The following is a 17,391-nucleotide window of genomic DNA, read 5'->3' on the forward strand; positions in this document are numbered from 1 at the left end:
GATAGGTTTTTAGCACTGCTGGGACCCAGGGACCTTCTCTAAGTTATGCACTGAGACCAGAACTCAAAGTCACTCGTCATGCTCTTCTCCTCCGGGCTCAGCAGCCCAGGCCAGAATCCTGACATCAGGACCTCTGCCGCCGCAGTATACATGGGATAGGAATCCCTCGAACTGAGTGATTCTGAGGCCAACACAGTTCCCACCAACCCTGGGACAAGGCTCGGGAGTGTGACATATCAAAGGCCAGAAACAGCATGTTTCTGTGGCTTTTGGAATTTTCCTAAACACTTTCTGATTGGAATGTCACATTTTGGTTGTAACAGAGAAAAAACAAACAGTAACTGAGCTCTAACTAAACATTTTATATCAATTTTCTCACTGCTGCCAACAATTCTAAGAAGTGGGCACATGTATTGCTCCCATTTCACAGGAGGAAACCAAGACTTAGAAAAGGTAAGTCAGCTCCCGGAATCATTTAGCTGGTGTCTACGGAGACCCCATTCAACCAGGGCAGTATGACTGCGGCCACACTTCTAACCACCCAGCTGCTGCCTCCCCCTGGCAGGTGGAACCAGCAGCCAAAGAATGAAAACCAAAGCCTGTGAGGAAAGCTGGAAAGTTTTTTAGAGAAAGCTGATGGCATGACAAGTCATCCTGCTGAGGCCTGTGAGTGGCCCTGAGCAGCTGGGCTCACTTGGCCTGGCCGGGAGCCACCCTCCACTCCCAGCCTGTCACCTGCAGGCGTTTGTGTCTCTTCTCAAAGACTGAAGGACCTCTGGGGAAACCCTTCCAGGACCTGGGCAAAGGCACATAGTAATTGGGCCCCAGGCCAAGCACAGCTAGCACTGGTCAGGCTGGCCCACAGGTGTGAACAGGTGGGATGGCAGAGGTGCTGGGCGGGGGGCGGGGCCCCCAGTGCCTGCTGGGAGCGGTTAATGCAGCTGCAGTGTGAGGGCTCAGGCGGCAGGTGGCAGTGCAAATTCTCCAGCCATGCCATGTTACCTGAGAGCCGGGAGAGCAGGGAGTTCCGCTTGCCAGGCGGACACCTGACCAGGGTGGAAGGCACTGGAGCAAAAGAGGAAAAGGTCAGTGATGGGTGGGGTGGACGTGGAGCCATAGGAACAGGATGGAGAAGCAGACTTGCTGGGGGCCAGGTTCCCTCGAGCAGAGAGGGGGCACAACAGTAAAGGGGACCCGGCCCTGACGGGGAGGGTGCTCAGAGCTGACCAGAGCCCTGATCAGAGAAGGGCAGAAGCTGGTGGAGTGTGCCCAGAGCCCCCGGAAGTCATCTCCCCTCCCTTCCAGCCACTGCAAGTGGGAACCTGGGGCCTCCACATCAAAAGACAGAGCCCAGGACCCTAACCAGGCTCTGAGGCATGGCTGCAGAGAGAGGGTGCTTGGAGGGACGTCCCGTGACTGTGTGCCCTGCTGCACAAGATTTCCCCAAGCTGGACCGCAAGAGGTGCTCTCAGGAGGGGCAGAGAAGTCCTCCCCAGGCCTGAGGCACCTGGGCAGGGGCCACCTGTTCCAAAACCCAGCTCTGCAGCCTTGTTTCCCACTCCCCTCCCCCAGGAGCCTGTTCACGCTGGTGGAGGAGCTGAGCTGTGTCAGTATGCACGGGTGCCCAGCCCCCCACATGGGGGTCCTCTTTGTCAAAGGACAGTAACAGGCACAGCATGGAGGCTCCCCAGGAGCTGCAGCAGCCCCCTCACCATGTGCCTGTCCCCGGCACCAAAGCAGACTTTCACTGTCCAGCCCGCAGCAACCTGGGGCCGGAGGGGTCACACAACTGGCGAGGAGCTGAGCCGGGCGAGACTTGGGCCTTGTCTGCAGGGCACCCCCTCCAGCAAGGGGAGCCTGAGCCACCCAGGACCGGAGAAGCAGAGGGCACCGGGGTGGCCAGTGGCCCTTCTCAGAGGCTGTCCAGTCCTTTCTTTGCCCCCAGGTCCCTTTATTCCATCAGAACGGCCCCTTAACCAAAGGCAGTGGCTCAGCCCCCTGAAAAGCCGAAGCCATCTGCAAACTGCGCGGCCGAAAAACAGGCCCTGGCCTGGCCTCCAAACACGGGGGCTATGGGCCCCCTTCCCCCACCCTGATTCCCCTGGCCCAGTCTTCACAAGTGAGGCCCTGCAGCCTCCCTCCACCTGCCTCCCTCTCAACTGGTCTCCCGCCGTCATGGCTAAGGAGGGCCACTCCGCTGTCACAGGACCGCCTGCTCAAGGGCCGCTAACGGCCTCCTGCTTCGTATGGCAAGCAAATGCCGTCAACTTCCTGCGGCTCCCTGACTCACGTCCCCCCTCTTCCTCACCTCCTGGTGGGCTGGTCTCACCACCTCAGAACACGCTCTCAGCTCCCTCCAGGCTTTCGTCAGAATCCCCTCATCTCTTCCCTCCACTCTCTGAACCCGGTCCCAAGGGGCGAGTCACTGCTCTTCCAGGCCACTTCCTCGAGGCCCTGGGAGCTCTGGCCCTCGCTGGCCTCCTCTCCCCCGAGCCACCTGGGTTATGACCCTTCTAGGCGGCCTTAGGTTCTGAGGGGCCAGTCCGAGTCTCTCCCCCTCCAGGAGTGCTGGAGGGCGGCCCAGACATGGCCCAGAGACTCACCAGAGGGGGACGAGGACAGGGCCATGGTCCCGTAGTAGGAGAAGGCGCCCGTCTCAAACTTCATGTTCTCCTTCCCGGCCTCCACCTCCACCTTCCCCTGAAAGAACACGGGTCAGGGTTACAAAGAGAGTTGAGAAGGAAAAAACATCTGGGAAGAAAAAGCCTGAGGCACGAGGGAGACGCGAGGAGTGAACAGGGCTGTGGGCCCCGTGGAGGAGCTAGTTCCAGAGCCCTGGAGACCCAGGGGCTCAACGGTGGCCTTGCAGGTGGAGGACGGGCAACGGGGAGCAGAGGCTCAAGGGCAGGAAAGCAGGTGAGAGGGCAGCTCAGGCACGGAGGGCAGGGCGGGGCAGGCGCACCTGCAGGACGAGGATAAAGTAGTCAGCCGGCTTGTTGCGGGTGTACAGGTAATGGCGGACGTAGTACTTGTTGTGCTCATCGAACTTGAGCTCCTGAATGACGTCTGGGTACTTGAGCAGCCGCAGCAGGATCTTCTCCGATATCAGAGAGGGGCTGAACTGGGGAACCTCTGGAGGAGGAGAGAGGAGGATTTCACATGAGGCCAGGCTGGGCGGGGCAGTGCCTGGAACATGGTCACTGCTGTGCTGGACAGCTCCTCACTGCCTGGCCCTGCCTTCCCGGAGGGCATGACCTTGGCTCCGGCCTCAGTACATGCAGGTCTGTCACTGGTTGGGCCTGGACAGTGGCTCCTGCACTAATAAAACATGACCTCAGGCAAACTCTTTCACCTGTGCCTCAGTTTCCTCATCTGTAAAATAGGGATTTAAAACTTCATGGGGTCGCTGTTTGGTGAAATGGGATAACAGACGTAGGACACTAAGACACACGCTTGCCACATGCGAAGTGCCTAATAAACGTGACTATCACTACTGTCAGTATCCATGTCATCAATAGCCCGGCAGGAAAAGCACAGGAGAGGGAAGGATCACAGCTTTAGCAAGTGAGGGCTGGGAAGGAAGTCAGACTGAGGGGAGAGGACAGAGCAGGCGGGCGTTTTCCTAATCAATCACCCGGGTCTCCAAGGGACCTTTGAGTCAGGGGTGAGAAGAGAGAAAAGTCATTGACCTAGAAGTCAGGTCCCGAGGGGCCCAGCAGATGCAGGCGGAGGGGAGGCAGAGAGATGAGAAGGGAGCTGGATCCAGACGCTCAGAGAGGATAAGCATGCAGGGCTGTGGGCTGTACCCAGGGGGAGGGGGCATATGGAAGGGCCTCCTTCTCCCTCCTCAACGGGGAGCCCGGTGCCCACCTCAGGTCCTCCCAGCACAAAACAGCCAAAACAAAGCCAGATGGTTCCTGGAAGTTTGTAGCAGCAACCCATTAACGGGGAAAACAAACCGCAGGGATCTTCGGTGGGGATGGAAGGAAAACACCTCGCCCCCTCCCAGAGGCAGGCGCGCGTGCCCCAGGCCCTTCATCTGCTGTAGCCCTTGTCCCCTGGGGAGGAGTAACCAGAGGCCCAGTACGTCTCCCTCCGGGGCTGTATCCCACCGACACCCGAAGGCCCCCCTCATGCTCTTACCCGTGGACAGGAAGCGATGAGCAGCCAGAAGTAGCTGAGGAGAAATTTTCACCTTGAGTTCATTGTCAGCATCCTTGAAGGCTGAGAAGTCACGCTTGCTCTTCTCAGATACCCGTTTCCGGCTTCGGTTGTCAGCTGCAAGAGAAGGAATCTGGAACTGAGAACAGCATCCGCCAAGGACTAGGGAACAGACTGGTACCCACCCGCCGACTCCCAGCTCCGCGGGTCCTTCTTCCACCAGAAGCAGAAGCAGCAGTGTCTGCGCTGAGACACAAATGCTGGGAGGAAGGAAGGCGGCTCCTGCGGGTGCTCCGAGCAGCCCTGGTTGGTGCCCAGCCTCCCGTCCCCACGGTGGCCTTCCCACCTGGGGACAGCAGGTGCCAGTCTGAGCAGAGCAGAGCAGGGCAGGGTGGGAAGGGGACTCACTGTACATATCAGACTCGTCCAGGATCTCGGACTTGATGATCTCCTCGATGACGTCCTCCAGGGTGACCAGGCCCAGCACCTCGTAGAAGGGGTCACCTTCGCCCTCATTGTTCACCTTCTGCACGATGGCCAGGTGGGACTTCCCTGCGGGGACAATATAATGAGTCAAACAAGAGCAGAGGGACCAGTCATGAGACTCCGCGACCAAAAGTTAACACATTTGGGGTCATAAGTCACTGGGGTGGGGTCATGAATGGCATTTCTTCCCTTTTGTGCATTTCCTGAAGCTTCTATTGCAAACAGACATTGCTTTCATGGAGAGGAAAACCAAAAGTATTTTTCAATTTAAAGGCATTTAATTAAGGACCATTTGTTTAAATAGAATGAAAATGGCAAGGCCCTGCCTGGTGCCGCGCACCAGGGGCTCCTGGGACCCCTGGGAAGGGGAGAGACCCACCCTGACAGCTCGTGGACAGAGGCAGCATTGGTCAGAGCCCTGCGTGCACCAGCTGGACATGGGGCTCCCCAGGGGGCCCACGCCGCCCCCCATGGGCCTCAAAGGCCACTCACGTCCCTTCATCCAGTGCTCCCTGGCAAAACTTCCCTACATGTATCCAGGGGCCATGATCCTGCCCAAGGCAAGGGCTCTCAGTACCCAAAGCCATTAACAAATTAGCCCAGGCTATAATTAGGCCAGGCAGGTACTATAATTAGAGGAGGGCCACCCTTGGAGGCAAGAAAGAAAGTTAGGAGGCAGAGGGTGGGGAGGAAGGACCCTCCACAGAAGCTCTGTGGGGCGGCAGGGCTTCCCAGGCCCTCCTTTGGGGTCCCACACTGCTCTCGTGCCCCTCGCCCCAGCGCGTGACAATGACAGGGTGACAGCCAAAAAGGGCCCGGCCCCCACTCTGGGTTGAACGGGACTGTGTGACCCACACACAGGGGGACATGGGTCTAGAGCAGCCTAAGGGGAGAAGGCCCGGAGAGCTGTGAAGGTCAAGTCAGCTTCCCCTGCATGACCCAGCCTCAGCCCTGACTCTAGCGCACAGTGCGCAGAGGATGTTCTCCAGGTCTCTAAGGCCTCAGGGAATCCCAGCCCCAGGATGCATCTCCATAACTCCTGGGGGCCTCTGAGGGAGAACAGAGACACGCCAGTTCTCGGGACCAGCATTTTTACAAATAAAGTGAAAAGTCGCAGGGTACACCACGTGGCGGCAAGTACTTTTCTTGTTTGTGTGGTTGGGTTTTTTTGTTTGTTTTGTTTTAATTATTTATTTTTTATTTATTTTGGTTGCATTGGGTCTTTGTTGCTGTGTGTGGGCTTTCTCTAGTTGCGGTGAGCGGGGGCTACTCTTCGTTGCGGTGTGCGGGCTTCTCATTGCGGTGGCTTCTCTTGTTGTGGAGCACGGGCTCTAGGTGTGCGGGCTTCAGTAGTTGTGGCACGCGGGCTCAGTAGTTGTGGCTCGCAGGCTCTAGAGCGCAGGCTTAGTAGTTGTGGCGCACGGGCTTAGTTGCTCCGCGGCATGTGGGATCTTCCTGGACAAGGGCTCGAACCCGTGTCCCCTGCATTGGCAGGCGGGTTCTTAACCACTGCGCCACTAGGGAAGCCCTGTGTGGTTGGTTTTTTTGTGTGTGAAACTTTTCCACAAGGTGCCGGTCACTGTGGTATCCTTATTTCCAGTCGTGATCAAAAACCTTTCAGCGCTTTGCCAGGAAGAACCATGGGCTCGATTAAAACTTTCCAGTGTCTTCCAGAGCTGAGCCGGCAAGACCCAGAGCTCGGCCAAGGTCCTCAGCAGGCAGCAGGCAGTCAGGGCCAGAACCCTGGTGTCCGGCCCCCCAGCCTCTTCACCTGTCAGTGCTGCCCGTGCAGGAGCGCTCCCTGGAGACAGAAACGATGCTCTGAGGGGCCTGGGGCAGCCAGTTAAGCTGTGGCATCAGGCGGGAACCAGAATTAGAGCAAGGGAGCTTTTGCTGCTTCCAGACGGCACACCCTAATAAGCCTGGGAGCGCCCAGTGCTGGGGAGACACGCAGGCCCCCACAGGCACTCTGGTGGGTGGGCAGGTAAACAGGCACACATTTCAGGAGGCCCAGTTGGCGGCATGTCTCAGAATTCAGGGTCCCTAAGCTTGGACTTGGAAATTCCACGGGTAGGAACTTACTCTACGGATGTAATTTTCAAAACGTAGAAAGACAGAACAAGCAAAGGGGTTCATCAGAACATTCTTTTTAACAACCTCAAACCTCGAGAGCAACGGAGCAGCAGTCCTTAACAGGAGCCACTGCTGTTCTGGGGAGAACGCGGCACAGCCGGATGAACCACGTTGTGGAAGGAAGCCCTGGAGAGCCTATAACGGGACAGAGTGCGTGCTGCCATCTGCCTGCGAGGGCCGGTGAGGTGTAAACTACCCTGTTAGCGTCTGGAGGAGATAACCATGGCCACCTTCGGGGATATTTGGAGTTTGAGGGAGGGGCCGTGTTATCCCTTACTTTATACCCTTCTATATCGTTCTACTTGCTAGGCATGTTCTACTTCTACAGTTTTGTTTTTTTTTTAATTGAGAAAAAATGAAGGGGGAAGAACAAAATTAAAGCGAACAAAGGGAAACTGGTGGGAAGGGGTGAGCAAGGACCCTCCATGCCTAACCTGCCGCAGACTGAGCCCCGGAGAACAGGGTGGGTGTGGCTCAGTCCACAGGTCCTTGCTCACAGCCCAGAAGTCAGAGCGCCTGCAGAGAAGACACAGCTCCAGTAATCTGAGAAAACGTCCCCGTCCCCACTGAACCCTCTGATTAACCCCCAGACTCAGAACAAGTCCTGACCCACAAAACAGTCACGGGTTACACTGGGCCTCACAGGAAAAGGTGGGTGGCTTCTCTGAAGGACCGAAATGCCCCTCCTGTGGATGAAATGAGCAGATTCCTTGAGCCCCTCTCAGCCCCCTCCCTGCTCCTCTCTGGGGCACCTTGGTTTGTGGAATCCACTGGTGGGTGTGGGCGCCCTCTAGTGGCAGCACCTTGCAGACAGGTACCCTGTAGGTAAGGCAACCTGGGGCACGGCCCACGGCCAGCCCTGCTCTGCAGGCTAAGAGCTTGGAACACTGCACTGACTGTGGCTGGCCAGTTGGGCCGCATGCAAAGGTGCTGGGCTGGGGGCCAGTCAATCATCCTCTGCTGGCCCGGGCACAGGACCCTGGGCCATATCTGCCGCCCTCTAATTTATCTGCCCAGAGGGGCCATTCTTGGGTCATAGCAGAACCATCTCCCCTCCTGGTCAGAGAACCTCTCTTGCCAAGGTCACCAATGACCTCCAACGGTGGGGTCTCAGTCTCAGATGACCTGCTCAGGCCACAGTCTCTGACAAGGGGCCAACTCTCTCCCTCCCCCTGGAAATCCTCCCTCTCCTTGGCTTCCAGGACACGGCTCTCCTGGTGTTCCTCTGACCTCAGGGCTGCTGCTCCTCCTTGAGAAGAGAGGGTCCCAGGGCTCAGTCCTTGCACCTTGTCCCTTGCCTCTGGACTTTAAATACAAACTATAAGTCAAGGCGTCTCAAATAAGTATGAGCAACCCAGCCCTCTCCTGTGCTCTCTAGACTCACATATCCAGCCAGCTGCTCGCTGACAGCTAGCTCCACGTGGATGTATAACATCCTGAACTTAAGTCGGCCAAAACCTAGCTCCTGCCCTTCCTCCAGACCTCCCCAATCTCCATCCATCCAGTGGATGAGGCCCTGGGGGAATAAACTTTGCCACCTCTATTTCTTTTCTTCTCTGGCCACGCTGTGCGGCATGCGGAATCTTAGTTCCCCAACCAGGGTTCAAACCCGGGGCCCCTGCAGTGGAAGCGCAGAGTCCTAACCGCTGGACCGCCAGGGAAGTCCCTGTTTCCTCTGTTTCTCTACCCTTCTACATCCAACCCACTCAGCGGATCCCATCGGCTCTGCCTGCAATGGACACCCAGAATCCAACCTCCTCTGGGAGCCTCCACTGCTACTGCCGCGTGCTGAGCCACGTGCACCTCCTCTCACCCAGGGGGTGAGACCCCAAGTCTTCATCCTGGACCCGAGTCTACTCTCAACACAGCAGCAAGGGGGACCCTCTTACAGGAGAAGTTATAACGTCACCTCATGCTGTGCCCCAAACCCTCCAGTGGCTCTGTCTCACTCCAGGTAGACAGCATACTCCTCGCAGCGGCCTGGGGCCCAAAGCCCTCCTGCTGCCCTGCTCTCTCACACTTGTGCCGCTCGGCCTCCTGGCTCTTCCTCAAACTCCTAAGGCTGCTCCCTCAGCCTGGCCTGCTCCTCCCACACACACCTGCCCAGCTCAGCCTGCTTCGGGTCTTCCTTCACTGCTCAAATGTCACCTTGGCCTACCCAGAGGGCCTCACTGAGTACTGCAACACTTCCTCCAGCCCCGCAACCCTGGTCTTTAGTTTATCACCTACAATAAACAATAGAGGACTTCCCTGGTGGCGGAGTGGTTAAGAATCCGCCTGCCAATGCAGGGGACACAGGTTCGAGCCCTGGTCCGGGAAAATCCCACATGCCGCGGAGCAGCTAAGCCCGTGTGCCACAACTACTGAGCCTGCGCTCTAGAGCCCGCGAGCCACAACTATTGAAGCCCACGTGCCTAGAGCCTGTGCTCTGCAACAAGAGAAGCCACCGCAATGAGAAGAAGCCCACGCACCGCAATGAAGCGTAGACCCCGCTCACCGCAACTAGAGAAAGCCCGCGCACAGCAACAAAGACCCAACGCAGCCAAAAATAAATAAATTTAAAAAAAAATAGACCATGCTTGTTCATTGTGTTTGTCGTTTTATGGACCATCTTCTCCCACTAGATTGAGAGCTCCATCATATCAGAGGCTGTCATCTGTGTTCCCAAAACTCAGAACAGCAAGCAGCACACAGTAGGTGTTCAATGAATATTTGTGGAATGGATGACACAGTTCATGTGGATGTGCCTTAGGAAAAGAAACATAACCAACAGGGGAAGGGGGAGAGGGACGGAGACTAGGCAAAGAATTATTCTGAATTTTAGTAATCAAGAAGTTTCTGTAGGGACTTCCCTGGTGGCGCAATGGTTTAAACTCCATGCTCCCTTGGGCTTCCCTGGTGGCGCAGTGGTTGAGAGTCCGCCTGCCGATGCAGGGGACACGGGTTCATGCCCTGGTCTGGGAAGACCCCACGTGCCGCGGAGCGGCTGGGCCCGTGAGCCATGGCCGCTGAGCCTGCACGTCCGGAGACTGTGTTCCGCAATGGGAGAGGCCGCAGCAGTGAGAGGCCCGCGTACTGAAAAAACAAAAAAAAAAACAACAAAAAACCCTCCATGCTCCCAATGCAGGGGGCCCAGGTTCGATCCCTGGTCAGGGAACTAGATCCCACATGCATGCCACAACTAAGAGTCTGCATGCCACAACTAAGGAGCCCATGTGCCACAACTAAGGAGCTGGCGAGCTGCAACTAAGACCCGGTGCAACCAAGTAAATAAATAAATATTTTTTTAAAAAAAGCAACAGGGGGGTGATGACTTTCAAAAAAAAAAGCAGCTTCTGAACAGTAATTCAGAAATTACTATTAACTGATGTACCATTTAGAATAAGAGGATCAACTTAGGACTTACATTTATGATTCTCATTGTATGTAGTTTAAATCTAACATAGAATTTCATTTTAATGAGTTACCTCATTTGATTATTAGTATCCATTCAACTGGATAATTGGATTTTGGGGGGAGAAGTGGGGTGAGAAATGAAACATGAAAATTGACATGATACATCTACTCCAAAAGCTGAGAATCCCACGTTTTCCAAGGCAGTCCTTATTCAAAGAAAAGAATGCTGAGACAATGTAGCAAAATGATTATATTCGGCTGCCCCATATGAAATTGCTGATACTTCACTATTTTTGACCAAAAAAAAAAAAAAAAAGACAATTGCAATTCATATGGTTTAACCTAACAGTATGGGGGTTTCAGTATGGTTTCTGTTTTCTTTTTTATACTTCCCTAAATAGAAATTCTAAAATTTCCATAACAATGGTATAATTAGAAAGAAACACATAAGAAAGAAAGAAACTCTTAAAAATACTCTCACACTGCTTTGCTAGGGCTTGGGGCTTCCTCAGCCTTCTAAATTCAAGCACTGCTAGGAAGGGGCAACCTGGCTGTGGGGAAGGGAAGGAGGCACCTTGAAATTGCTGTCCTGAGGTCACCTCTGGGCCACATCTGGCTGCAAGCTTGCCCTCTCCGCCCTTGTCAGCCTTTGTCCAGGTCAGAAAGCTGCACGAGGCCTCTAGAAACCCCCGCGGGATCGGCAGATGCAGACAGCAAGCCTGGGCCTCTTTCACTGCCCTCTCCCACCTGGAAGAGGGGGCAAGCAGAGGGAGGACCTGCCTGAGTCCCTCAACAACCTCTTTACCCTTCCACCAGCCCGTTGGCACTCACTGCCCCCGCGCCGCCCCGCCCCAGTTCTTCCTTTCCCAGCACTTGGAAGGCTGCGGGCTGTGCCATCGGCTGCCTGGCATCCAGCTCCCCGCGGACCAGGACCAGGATGCAGCTCAGCCTGGCCTGCACCGTGATTCACTTCTCTCCATTAGCCCCCCATCCCTCGCCCGGTGCACAGCAGATGCTCCAAACTCTGCTAGAAACATACAGGGAGGTCTCCAGGGGCCCTGGAAAGCCCAGTCCTCCACCGCCCACAATGCCCATTTTAGCAAACAGCTGTGTCCTCCTCCCCCCCACCGCCCCGCAAAAAACCTTTATAGTCTCTCAAAGATCATAAGAAAAACACATTACTAGGTGCTGGGTTTCAAAGTCCACAAGGGCTCCGAGAGGCCCTACTCGCCAGCTCCAGTTGCCTTTTCTCATGGGGAAGATCCAGGGGCCCCAGATCAGACGTGGGATTACCGCCACCCAAGATGGTGTCCTTGGCATCTCTCTCTGGCCTCTCTCTCTCTGGCCTCCCTCGCTGGCCTCCCGGCAGGTCCCACCTCCTGCCATCCCAGGTTCCAAGACTGGCCCTGAGCTCTCAGGCACCCCCCATGGCGAGAGGAGCTGGCCAGGCAGCCACCTGCCAAGTGTAGACCCATTGCCCAAGACATAGCCTTGGGCGATGGGCCTGCACTTGCAGACAACGGGCACCCTGATTTCCTGGGAATCGCCCTCCTCCGCCGCCCTCCACCGGCCAGGGCAGGATTAGGCTGGTGATTAATAGCCTGACCGCAGCCAGCAGGAAGAGCCGTGGCCCATCCCAGCAAGAAGCCAGGGGCCAGGGTGACAGAGGAACCAGAGGGGCAGAGCACAGCCCTCCCAACTCAGCTCCAAGTGGGTGGGAGAGTTATATGCAAAAACAATACTGCAGAGCATCCAGGGCAGAGAGGGCCGGCCAGACTGGGAGGGCCAGGTGGAAGTTGTTTAATCCATAAGCAATTTAAAAGAACAGTGAGAAAAATTTTCTTAGTTTTTTTTAATTAAAAAAAAAAAACACTGAGGAGGTCCTTAATTTTAATATAAATTAAAATATAAGACTGTGGTGACTAAAAGAGTGCAGTACTGGAGAGAACAATGACATTTTTCCGTCATGACCTGGCAGTATGCGTCAAGATGTAAAATGTATAAGACCTTGGACTCCGTTTCTTTCACTTCTAGGAAAGACTTTAACACAAAGGAAGTGCCCAGGCCATGTGCAAGGTGTGCCCAGGAGGGTCCACCCAGTGTGGTTTATGACACAGTACTGCAGCTACTAAAAAGGCTGATGTAGATATAGATTTATTTTAAAAGACGGTGGTTCACTGTGTAAAGCAGAAAGTTACAAAACAGGACAGTAAGAGCAATACTGGTTTCTTTTGCTTTTGCTTGATGCATTTTAAAGTCAACATGTTTTACTTTTTAATTTTTACGTTTATAATCAGAAAGGAGAAGAAGGATGTGTCATTTTGAGGGGGAGAGGCAATACAGTTCATTGCTGACTCACTAGAAGAAAACGCAACAAAAACATTTGGGGTGGTAGGATGAGGGTGACTTTGACTTTTATTTCTTAATCATTTTCCACCTTTCTAAAAGTTTCTACAATAAATATATTACTTTTATTTTAATTAAAAATACAAGGTACACTTTTCTGCACCTCACATGTTGCCCTCAGAGAGGTCACTGGAGCACAGAGCTGCTCCCCACTCCGTGGCCCGAGAGCTCGGATTGTGGGCACCAGTATGGATGTGGATCTGACCCTCTCCCTTCTGCTGACGAACACATTATTGTTGCCAGGTTTTTTTCTACTGCAAACAATGCTGTAAGGATAATCCCTGTATGTCCACCATTTTTGACCCACGTGAGATATATTTATAGTTGTGGAGTCACAGGTCAAAGGGCAAATTTGATAGAAAACTCCCAATTGCCCTCCCCAGTGTGGGTCCCAGTTTACACTCACCAGGGCGGTTCTTGACTCATGACTCCTTGTCCAGATGAGGCTCAATATACAGCAGGTGCCCGACAGGCAAGCTAGCCAATGAATATCACCAGTGAAAATACCGCATTATAGCGGGTTATGTTTTTGTTTGGTTTTGATAAATTTATTTATTTTATTTTTATTTATTTTTGGCTGCATTGGGTCCTCGTTGCTGCGCGCCAGCCCTCTCCAGTTGCGGCGAGTGGCGGCCACTCCTCACTGCGGTGCACAGGCCTCTCATTGCGGTGGCCTCTCCCGTTGCGGAGCACAGGCTCTAGGCGCGTGGGCTCAGTAGTTGTGGCTCGCGGGCTCTAGAGCACAGGCTCAGTAGTTGTGGCACACGGGTTTAGTTGCTCCGCGGCATGTGGGATCTTCCCGGACCAGGCCTCGAACCCGTGTCCCCTGCGTTGGCAGGCGGATTCTTAACCACTACGCCACCAGGGAAGCCCCAACGGGTTATGTTTTTAAAAGGAAGTAAATGAAAATGTAAGGTAAGACAAAAGGTAAAACAGAGTAAAGCAGAAAAAAAAAGACAGTGATAGGAGGACAGCTGCATGGAAAAGAGAAATGGAAATGGAGACACTGGGGCCCACTTGCCAAAACAGACAGGGGTCTGCAGGTAAAAGGGGTTCTAGAGACTGACCAGGAGATCGACAAGCCGAGCCACCCCGAGCAAGACGACAACGCAGTCACGGCCCGTCCGGGACCTTTCAGAACAGGGTCTCCCAAGGGGGTACTCATCCCTTACACGGTTTCTGTTTATTTTTAATCCAAGATAAATAAGCAACTTTAGCTTTTGTTTCTACACAGACTGACCACGGGTGGGCCTGGACCAGGCCTGCAAGCCAGCTGGTCACCAGTCACCGCAGGTGACCACGGGGCTCCGGATGTCCTGCACATACACACTCACTCATACTCCAGCAGACTGGGAGCCAGTGCAGACAGGGGTTTACACACGACGTGGAGTACACAGGACCAAAGCAAAGCTCGCAAAATGGACAGTTGCTTAACAACTGTCTGGGCAAGGAAATCCCAGAATGAAGAGCACAGATGCCAACAAAGGCCAGAGCTGCCCTTCTCACCACCTGCTGCCTCAACCAGCACCGGGGGAAAATCACTAAGGATGGAGTCAGGGCTGAGTAACTGGCCAGAACGATTCAAAACAAAGAAAACTATGTGAAACACAGACGTCCAGCCACTGTCAGTAATGATGAATCCCAGCAAAAGGGTATTTTGTGCCTTGAGAAAGTATATAAAGTGTGTGCTAGAGATAATAGGAAGTGATGACTATTAGCAAGACATTTTTAAATAACGGTTATTCCATTTTTACTTATTTAAAATTGTTTTTCTTTGTTTTATAATATATGTATTAGAAAAACAGTACATGTATATAATTTTTGAATGAATGGAGATACAAATTAAAAAAAATTTTTTTCCTAATAGGGTCCACAATCAAAAAAGTTTAAAGAGCTCTGTTTAGAACAGCCTTGAAAAGGTGGCCACACCTTCGCTGTCCCTTTGCACCGTAGATGCTTGGGTGTCCCCCCTCAGGGTCTACTTCCCCCCAGGCACTGAGCAGTCAGGGCGAGCACTTTTCGGGGAGGAGGGCAGGGTGCTGTCCCACCCTTCCCCTCCCCCCATCGGAGCATCTCCTACGACCAACCCCACTCTTCACAGGAGGAAACCCCAGCTCAGAGAGGTCCTGCCCAGAATAGCACTGTGAGGAGGTGGGCAAGCTGGGATTCAGAAATGGGACTTCTCCAAATAGCCTTCTTTTAACCCAAGCGCCCCAGGGGTCAAGCTGTTGACAAATGGATGTGGGGGAACCCTAAGACTGTTCTCTAATTCTCAGGACAGGTCTTCATGGCTTTGATTTTTCAGTTAACTAGTAGTCTCTAATTTTTAACCTTTTATGATGGAAAATAAAAGCCTATACAAAAGGAGAGGAAATAATATCATTACACCCTTCACCTACCTTAAACAATTAACAACTCCTCTGGCCAATCCTGTTTCCTCTTTCACCCCACCAGCTCCACTGGTTTATTATGAAGGAAGTCCCAGATCTTATCTGTAAACATCTGTAACTTTTACCCAAGCATTTTGGTGAGGATCTCTAAAAGTTAAGGACCCTTTAAAAAAACAAAACCACAATAGTATCATCACACCCAAACATATAATTCCTTAAGACCATCAACAGTCAGCGCTCTAACTTCCCCAATTTTCTTGTAATTTTTTTTTTTACGTCTAACTAATTTTTACATGGTTTTTTTTTTCTGATTGTGGTAACAAAAGTAGAAAGAAGGAAATTAAGATCACTTTTAATCCTACCTTCCAAAGATAAGTACTGGTAACTGCTTGTTTTCTTTGGTCTTTTAAAATTAACATACATAGATAAAATATTATATATTTTCTCCACAAATTGGATCATAATGTAAATAGTTTTATACTCCGTTTTTTTTTTTTGTTTGTTTTTTTTAATGTTGAGCCTTCTTTTAATTTATTTATTTTTATTTTTGGCTGTGTTGGGTCTTCGTTTCTGTGTGAGGGCTTTCTCTACTTGTGGGAGGCGGGGGCCACTCTTCATCGCGGTGCGCGGGCCTCTCACAGTCGTGGCCTCTCTTGTTGCGGAGCACAGGCTCCAGACGCGCAGGCTCAGTAGTTGTGGCTCACGGACCTAGTTGTTCCGCGGCATGTGGGCTCTTCCCAGACCAGGGCTCGAACCTGTGTCCCCTGCATTAGCAGGCAGATTCTCAACCACTGTGCCACCAGGGAAGCCCTTGTACTCCGTTTTTTAAATACTTTGCATTCTTTGTATTTGCCCATGTCACAGAAATATTTGTAAAAATTGAATGGCCTGATAATATTTCATTGCACACATGTGTACATAATCTCAAGCCCCATTGGGCTCTTAAACTGTGCCCTTCCCCTTTTTCTGCCAATATGAAAATCCTCGTAATAAATATATTTGGATCTATCTCCATGTCCTTAAGATAGATTTCTAGAAGGGGAATACCTGGGTCAAAGGAGAGGGTTTTTTGTTTTCTTTTTTAAGTTTCTTAAGTTATCTAAGGAGTGAGCTCAGACCAACTGCTGGTGTCTTGGTCCTCAGAGATGTGGAAACCTCTCCTGGAGGACACAGCCAGGGATGGTGCGGAGGGTGGGGAGGAACACAGAGAGCTACAGCTACATTACACAGTGGAAAGAAAGAAAGTGCAGAGAAGACGCTGGCCCGGCTGACATGCCTGTGAGCAGAGGAAGGCACCACCAGCCTCCTTTTGACTTTGGACCCTTCCAGCAAACTGCTTCTCTCTCTTTCCAGCCGTCCTCTGGTCTCAGGAGCTCCCCTGGCCTTTCCCCCTGGAATCCCAGCTCCTGGCCATCTGGCCTCCCGCCCCAGCCCCCACCCCCAGGAGAAGCCCCTTCCGCACCACTCCCCGCAGGGCCACTCACAGACTCAGCACACTTACTGCCTTCAGAGGCATCTGCTCTTTTCGATCTGTTTGTGCAACCAGCTAATAATCTACGGGCAAATCAACCTAAAAACTGGACCACTGTTAATGAGCCCACATGTTGCATGTTATTCATGAAGATATAATAGGAAATTCTCTTAAATGTTAACATCCAGATAACATTAAGTCTGGGACTAGTTTTCTCCTGAACTAACCTAGTAATCCTATCCCCCGTCACACAAAAGAAAGGTTTTTTGTTCTGTTTCCATTGGTGAAGCCCAGTTGGTTCCTGGTAATCATACACGTTTCCAAATAATTTGTAAACTATTAAAATCATTCTAGACCTTGATATCAAAATCTGAAGGAGAAAAGAAAAAAAAACCCTAAAGAAGGAGAAAAACTGCAGCAACATTGCCGGTGATGTAAGACGCTTATACTGGTTGTCTGAAGGAGAAGCAGGAAACGGGGAGGGAGAGGGTGACATAATTACTTGCTACGTTCAAATTTGCTCGCCTAAACTGAAATATTAGTTAAAAGAGGGAAAAGGACTCAATTATTAGGCAATTATTTTTCCTGCCACAACAAACAAGCAAACAAAAACCTAACAGGGACACCTTGTAATAATATCTTCCTCAATGTTTTTTTTAATGGCAGAACAAATACTCATAGGCCTATCTCTCTCATGAACGTAGATGCCAAAATTCTAAACAAAGATATTGGCAAGTCAAATCCAATGACGCGTAAAAAGAATACATCACGGCCAAGTCAGGTTTATTCCAGTTATACAACAAATATTTAAGGGTTAACGTTCAAAAATCAATCAGTATAATTCAGAAAAAAAGGAGATTAATCATTCAATCATCTCAGCGATATTTAAACAAGAATGCCCACTGTCACCAGGTCAATATGATCCTATATGTCCTAGGCAGTGAAAAA

At 52.1% G+C, this 17,391-nt stretch overlaps 1 protein-coding gene across 2 annotated transcripts in view; it reads right to left on the reverse strand.

Moving 5' to 3' along the window:
• Positions 1–17,391, reverse strand: part of CNNM4 (cyclin and CBS domain divalent metal cation transport mediator 4) — a 36,659-nt gene that overhangs the window by 5,372 nt on the left and 13,896 nt on the right. For both annotated transcript variants that reach the window (XR_002648177.3, XM_022599279.3), the window contains exons 2-5: positions 4,570–4,713; positions 4,144–4,278; positions 2,963–3,132; positions 2,604–2,700 (exon numbers count right to left, since the gene is read on the reverse strand). Coding sequence is in view for 1 of the 2 variants with exons in the window: in XM_022599279.3 (XP_022454987.1) it covers positions 2,604–2,700; positions 2,963–3,132; positions 4,144–4,278; positions 4,570–4,713 (546 nt within the window). In the remaining variant the exon portion in view is untranslated. The remainder of the gene's footprint in view (positions 1–2,603; positions 2,701–2,962; positions 3,133–4,143; positions 4,279–4,569; positions 4,714–17,391) is intronic.

This window comes from Delphinapterus leucas, chromosome 13 (assembly GCF_059928025.1).
Source record: "Delphinapterus leucas isolate spDelLeu-1000000601 "Yukka" chromosome 13, BTC_Dleu_Yukka2, whole genome shotgun sequence".
Taxonomy (NCBI): Eukaryota; Metazoa; Chordata; class Mammalia; order Artiodactyla; family Monodontidae; genus Delphinapterus; species Delphinapterus leucas.